Source organism: Carlito syrichta, unplaced genomic scaffold (assembly GCF_000164805.1).
Source record: "Carlito syrichta isolate Samal-C Ts95f unplaced genomic scaffold, Tarsius_syrichta-2.0.1 Scaffold307143, whole genome shotgun sequence".
NCBI lineage: Eukaryota > Metazoa > Chordata > Mammalia > Primates > Tarsiidae > Carlito > Carlito syrichta.
The window spans coordinates 22,395-29,280 of NW_007251239.1; the positions used below are offsets into that span (position 1 = coordinate 22,395).

General features: G+C 52.7%; 1 protein-coding gene across 1 annotated transcript in view; it reads left to right on the forward strand.

Annotated features, from left to right (window-relative positions):
- The window catches only part of LOC103266332 (RRP12-like protein), an 8,444-nt gene extending 3,601 nt beyond the window's left edge, over window positions 1–4,843 (forward strand). Inside the window, exons 3-6 of the mRNA XM_008063935.2 lie at window positions 1,692–1,775; window positions 2,422–2,498; window positions 3,159–3,264; window positions 4,691–4,843. Of these exons, the coding sequence (XP_008062126.1) occupies window positions 1,692–1,775; window positions 2,422–2,498; window positions 3,159–3,264; window positions 4,691–4,843 (420 nt within the window). The remainder of the gene's footprint in view (window positions 1–1,691; window positions 1,776–2,421; window positions 2,499–3,158; window positions 3,265–4,690) is intronic.
- Window positions 4,844–6,886: the final 2,043 nt, after the last annotated feature.

Here is a 6,886-nt window from a genome sequence, read left to right on the forward strand (position 1 = left end):
AAAAAAAAAAAAAAAAAGAGAAAAAGAAACAAATAAATAAAATATAACGAATTAAAATTTAAAAATTAAAGATTCGTTTATTTAGTCACACTAGGCAAGTTTCAAGTGCTCAGTAACCTGTTGGTATTCCTGCCCTAGACTTTTTTTTTGAGTTGGAGTCTCACTCTGTCGCCCAGACTGGAGTGCAGTGGCTGCTCACGGCCACCGCAACCTCGACCTGCCGGGCTCCGGCATTCCTTCCGCTTCAACCTTCCAAGGAGCCGGAACTATAGGCATTTGCCATCATGCCCAGCTAATTTTTCATGATTTATTGTAGAATTGAGGTCTCACCAAGTTGCCCAAGCTGGTCTCAAACCTGTGGGCTCAGGTAATCTTCTCATCTTGGCCTTCCAAAGTGCTGGAATTGTAGGCGTGAACCACTGCACCTGACCATAGACATTTTTTAATGTCTTTACCCATATTTTGTTATTTAGGTTTACCCAAATGTGATTATTTTATGTCCGCTGTTCTGCAACTTTTTCCCCGCTGGATGGTATTTATTAGTTAAGATATATGGCTGTTTCTGTTCTTTTCAATGATCACACAGTATTGAAGTCTTGCTGTTTAGTACGAAGCTCACAGTCAGCCCTCCATGTGTACTGTGCATCTGCAGAATCATCAACTGTGGATTGAAAATTTTTTTTAAAAAACCTATAAAAAAAATAAGACAATAAGAAAGTAATACCAGCTGGGCATGGTGATTCATGCCTGTAATTCCAGCACTTTGGGAGACTGAGGAAAGAGGGTTGTCTGAGTGCATGGGTTTGAAACCAGCCTGGGAAATGTGGCAAGACCTCGACTCAACAATAAATTAAAAAATTAGCTGGGTGTGGTGGTGCGCACCTGTAGTTTTAGCCACTTGGAAGACTGAGGCGGAAGGATCATCTGAGCCCAGCAGGTCATTGCAGGTAGCCTAGAAATGATTTGAAGTTGGCAGAAGGAAGTGCATGGTTATGTGCAAGTATTACATTATTTTACATCAGAGAGCACCCTCGGATTTGGTATCCATGGGGTTTCCTGGAAGTAGGGCTGACTGATGACTGTAGTCCATTATTAGTCCCTGGTGACAGCTGCTGGGTTGTTCCTGTTGTTGCTTCACCAGCCACCTTTGTACCTAAGTGCTCGCACGCTCAACAGGTGATTCTACACGAAGTAGTCCTGGCCAGGTGTGGTGGCTCACGCCTATAGTCCTAGCACTTTGGGAGGCCGAGGTGAGAGGATTGCCTGAGCTCATGGGTTTGAGCCCAGCCTGGGCAACTTGGCGAGACCTCACCTCTACCATAAGTCAAAAAATTAGCTGAGCCTGGTGGCATGTGCCTGTAGCTCCAGCTACTTGGAAGGCTGAGGTGGAAGGATCACCTGAGACCAGCAGGTTGAGGCTGCAGTGGCCGTGGGCAACGTGCCACTGCACTTCAGCCTGGGCTATAGAGTGAGACTCTGATTTTTAAAAAAAGTCCTTGCGTTGGAATTCTGGCAGACGTGTTCCCCACTGACCAGGCCCTCTGGGGTGGGCCTAGCTGTGAATGTTGTATATGTTGTCCATCTCTTAGCTTTATCAGGAGGCTGACTTGTGAAGGAGCAAGGAGAAGAGACCACGCTGGGCAGGGGTTAGATCCAACTCGTGTCACAGACGCTGTCTTCTCCATTTGCAGATCTGTGCCGTCCTGGCTGCTGTCACCGAGGTGATTCGCTCTCAGGGAGGGAAGGAGACAGAGACTGAGTACTTTGCTGCACTGGTGAGTGGGTGCCATGGAGGGTGGGTGTTGAGAGCAGCACACTGCAGAGAGGACCCAGGTGCCTGGCATGGGGGGATGGGAAGGACAGCCGTGGCCCGATGAAGTGGCCCTGTAGGCTGGTGGGATTTGCCCCACTATTCTTATAAAACAAAACTCTACAGCTCTGTTTTGTCTTTCTTTCTTTCTTTTTTTTGAGTTGGAGTCTCACTCTGTCGCCCAGACTGGAGTGCAGGGGCCGCTCCTGGCCACCGCAGCCTCAACCTGCTGGGCTCCGGCGATCCTTCCGCCTCAGCCTTCCAAGTAGCTGGAGCTACAGGCGTGCGCTACCACGCCTGGCTGATTTTTTGATTTATTGTAGAGATGAGGTCTCGCTGCCCAGGCGGGTCTCTAATCCGTGGGCTCAGGCAATTCACTCACCTCAGTCTCCCAAAGGTGCGGGATTACAGGCTGAGCCACCGAGCCCGACCGGTATTGCATTTTTTTAACTGAGTCACAGGTTAAATTACTAGCTCAGAGTCCCACAGTGACAGAGTCGGGATGTGAACCTCTGATGCTGGGATTCTCTGCTGGGCACATGGTCCCCTTTCCTGTTTCCTCTTTGCCCGTCATGAGTTTGCTCTCTTCATTCCCTGATTCTGGCCCCCAGATGACCACGATGGAGGCGGTAGAGTCCCCGGAGTCTCTGGCGGCCGTCGCTTACCTGCTGAACCTGGTCTTGAAGCGGTGAGTCCTGCCCGACTGGAACCCGGATCTCTGGAGGGGAGGGGGGAACGCGGCAGGAGAAATAAACCTAGGGCGTTTTGAAAAAGATCCTTGATGCTTTAAGTGGAAAAAGGCCTCGGGACTGGCTGCATAGCACTGTGGATGTACTTAACGGTACTGAACTGTGTACTTAAAAGATGGCTCCAATGGTGAATTTTATCTTATGTGTATTTCACCACATTTAGAAACATTAAAATAAAGCAGTTGAGAAGATACTGGCATATCAGGTGGTGCTGTTCAGCATCAGACCCTGAGGTGGCCTGGGCCATGACCCCAGTGGATGCCCGTGTTGGCACCTGGGGCAGGGGCAGCTGTGGGGCCATGAGTGGTGCAGGTGGGGGTGGAATGTGGCCTCAGGCTCTTTAGAGACTTGGGGGAGGTGGAGTGAGGCGTGGTGAAGTTTCTAAGCGCATGGGTTAGTGGAGACGGCGAGGGCTGCGGGCGCCCAGGTAGAAACCCTGGAACTGGGTGGGGGGAGGGTGAGCTCCTGTCCCGACTCATTGCTCCCTTGCTGAGTGACCGGGTCGACGACACGCCTTCCTCTGTCCAGCTTCCTCCTTCCTTCCATGGAGGGCTACTCCAGCTGCTCTCAGTGTGCCTGTGACTGTTCTCTTTCCACAGTGTTCCCAATCCTGTGCTTATTAAGAAGTTCTCTGACACCTCCAAAGCCTTCATGGACATCCTCTCAGCCCAGGCCAGCAGCGGCTCCAGCTCTGTCCTCCGCTGGGTTAGTGTCTAGGTCTCAGTCTCCACTCTGGCCCTTTCCAGGGCCCTTCTGATTTGGCTAAAACTTGGACGCTCCTGGAAGCGGTTTAGGCCACCAAGCAGATTATGTTGAGGATCTTTTTGGGGAATTTTTTTTTTTTTTTTAGTTGGGTTCTTACTCTGTCGCCCAAACTGGAGTGCAGTGGCATGCTCACGACCACCTGCTGGTCTCCAGTGATCCTTCTGACTCAGCCTTCCAAGTAGCTGGAAACACCGGCGCATGCCACCATACCCAGCTACTTTTTTTTTTTTTGTATTGGAGTCTCACTCTTTCGCTCAGACTGGAGTGCAGTGGCCGCTCCTGGCTATCGCAACCTCGACCTGCTGGGCTCCGGCGATCCTTCCACTTCAGCTTTCCAAATAGCGGAAACTACAGGTGCGCGCTACCATGCCCGGCTAATTTTTGTTTTATTGTAGAGATGAGGTCTTGCCAAGTTGCCCAGGCGGGTCTCGAACCTGCGGGATCAGGCAATTCACTCACCTTGGCCTCCCAAAGCGCTGGGATTACAGACTGAGCCACCGAGCCCGGCCCCCAGCTAGTTTTTTGAGTGATTTCAGAGACTAGAGGTCTTGCCAAGTTGCCCAGTCTGGTCTCGAACCCCTGGACTCAGGCGGTCCTCTCACCTCAGCCTCCCAAAGTGCTGGGATTATAGGCATGAGCCACCACGCCCAGTGGGATTTTTTATTTTTATTGATTGATTGTTTGATTGAGTCGGAGTCTCACTCTCGCCCAGGCTGGAGGGCAGTGGCATCCTCCCGGCTACTGCAGGCTCAACCTGCTGGATTCAGGCGATCCTTCCGCCTCAGCCTTCCAGGCAGTTGGAACTACAGGCTTGTGCCACCATGCCCGGCTAATTTTTTAAAAATTTATTGTAGAGATGAGTTCTAGTCAAGTTGCCCAGGCTGGTCTCAAACCTGTTGGCTCAGGCAATGCTCTCACCTCGGCCTCCCAAAGTGCTGGGATTATAGGTGTAAGTTACTGCACCCAACGGGAATTTTTTTTTTTTTTAAGTGACAAAGCCTCGCTACATCACCTAGGCTGGAGCATAGTGGTGCAATTACAGCTCACTGCAGCCTCAGACTCCTGGGTTCAAGTGATCCTCCCACTTCAGCCCCCTGAATAGCTGGGACTACAGGTGCACACATCCATGCCTGGCTGAATTTTTCACTTTTTGTAGAGACGGGGTCTCACTTTGTTGCCTGGCTGGTCTCGAACTCCTGGCCTCAAGCAGTCCTCCTGCTTCAACCCCGCAGAGTGATGGGACGGCAGGCATGAGCCCCCATGCCCAGCCAGATCCCACTGGCATTTTCTGGAGTCAGTGAGAACCTGGGCTCTTTCCCCGCCTGCCCGAGGCTGGTGGAACTGAGGACTCTGCTTCCTTCTCCAGGTCCTCTCCTGCCTGGCCACCCTTCTGCGGAAGCAAGACCTGGAGGCCTGGGGCTACCCCGTGACCCTGCAGGTGTACCACGGGTTACTGAGCTTCACAGTTCACGCCAAGCCCAAGGTGAGGTCTAGATCCCAAGAGAAGGAGGGGACCTAGCCACCCTGGCCCAGCAGGACTGGCCTGTGTAAGGGCGTTGGGGAGGTTGCCCAAGTGCTGGGCTCTGGTCCAGGGCTCAACTTTCTGCTCTGATGCCTCCTCTGCTCCAATCCGGAAGGTGAGGCCAGCACCACCTCCCCCAGGAGGTGTTCCTGGTCGAGCCCTTCTCCATCTCTGGGCCTCAGCAGTCAGTATGGTGTCTACACAGCAGTCTCCTAGCTGGCATCTACCCTGGCAGGGAGGGTGGCATCCTGGTTGGGGAGGAACTTGGGAGGCTCACAGCCCTGAGTTGGGTCCTGGTTCCCTGCTGTGGTGTGACCTGGGCAGGTTAACCTCTCTGAGCCTCAGCTTCCTACCTCGGAAACGGGCGCTAGTACCCCCTTACTGCAGGAGTGAGGGAGATTCGTGTGCTCCCAGGCCTGGGCCACTCCTGGCCTGAGCAAGTGCTCAGTAAGTGCTGTGTCCCACTCCATGTCCTCCAGAGCTGTGGGCAGGGAGCATGGAGTGATCGTGATAGTCGTGTCGTCACTCGTGGGGCTAGGTGCTGTGTGCCCAAGCTGTCCTCATGCCGCCTTCCCTTGCTTGTTCGCGTAGTCTTTTCCTCGCCTCTTCAGACCTCTGCCACACTGTCACCCTCTACAGCCTGGTGAAAGCAGCCTCCCCTGCCTTACTGTCTGCTAAGGGCTTTTTGCCTGTGGCCTATGTTTGTTTTCTGCTTCCCAAGTGGAATGTGAGTGGTCTGCTCTGTTCACTGCTGCTTTGCCAGCCCGTAGCAGGGGGCCTGGCTTGGTGGACATTCAGTGTGTGTGGATGGATGTGTCCATCCCTACTTTATTTATTTATTTATTTATTTTTGTCAGTTGGAGTCTCGCTCTGTCACCCAGACTGGAGTGCAGTGGCCGCTCCCGGCCACCGCAGCCTCGCCTGCTGGGCTCCGGCAATCCTTCTGAGTAGCTGGAATTACAGGCGAGCGCTACCATGACCAGCTAATTTTTTTATTTATTGTGGAGATGAGGTCTCGCCAATTTTCCCAAGTGGGTCTCGAACCCGCGGGCTCAGGCAATCCACTCACCTCAGCCTCCCAAAGCACGGGATTACAGGCTGAGCCACCGAGCCCAGCTCGTCCTTACTTTAAAGATGAGAACACTAAGACTCAGAGGTTTGGGTGGCTGGAGGGTGAGTGGTGAGATGGGTTTCCTGAGGCTTGGCTACTTCCCACTCGGGAATCAGTCCTCTTGGAGGCCCCGGCACAGCCTTGGCTTAGAGAAGTCAACTCGCTAGGCACGGTGGCTCGCACCTGTCATCCCAGCACTTTGGGAGGCCGAGGTGAGAGGACTGCCTGAGCCCCGGGGTTTGAGACCAGCCTGGGCAACTTGGCGAGACTTCATCTCTACAATAAAAAAATTTAGCCGGGCATGGTGGTGTGTTCCTGTAGGTCCACCTACTTGGAAGGCTAAAGTGGAAGAATCGCCTGAACCCAGCAGGTCCAGGCTGTGGTAGCCATGATGGTGCCAATGCACTCCAGCCTTTGCTACAGAGTGAGACTCTTTTTTTTTTTTTTTTTTGAGTTGGAGTCTCTGTCTCCCAGGCTGTAGTACAGTGGCATGATCACAGCCCACCACAGACTTGACCTGGGCTCAGGTGATCCTTCCACCTCAGCCTCTCTAGTAGCTAGGGTTATAGGCGCATGCCACCATACCCGGCTAATTTTTAAATTTTTTGCAGACACGAGGTCTCACTAAGTTGCCCAGGCTAGTCTTGAGCTCCTGGGCTCAGGCAATCCTCCCACCTTGGCCTCCAAAAATGCTGAGATTACAGGCCTGAGTCACCACATTTGACCTCTTCAGATGTGTGCTCTTTGGATAAACAGACATGCATTTTTTTTTTTTTGAGTTGAAATCTCACTCTGCTGCCCAGACTGGAGTGCGGTGGCTGCTCCTGGCCACCACAGCCTCAACTTGCTGGGCTCTGGCGATCCTTCCACCTCAGCCTTCCGAGTAGCCGGAATTACAGGCATGCGCTACCACTCCCGGCTGATTTTTT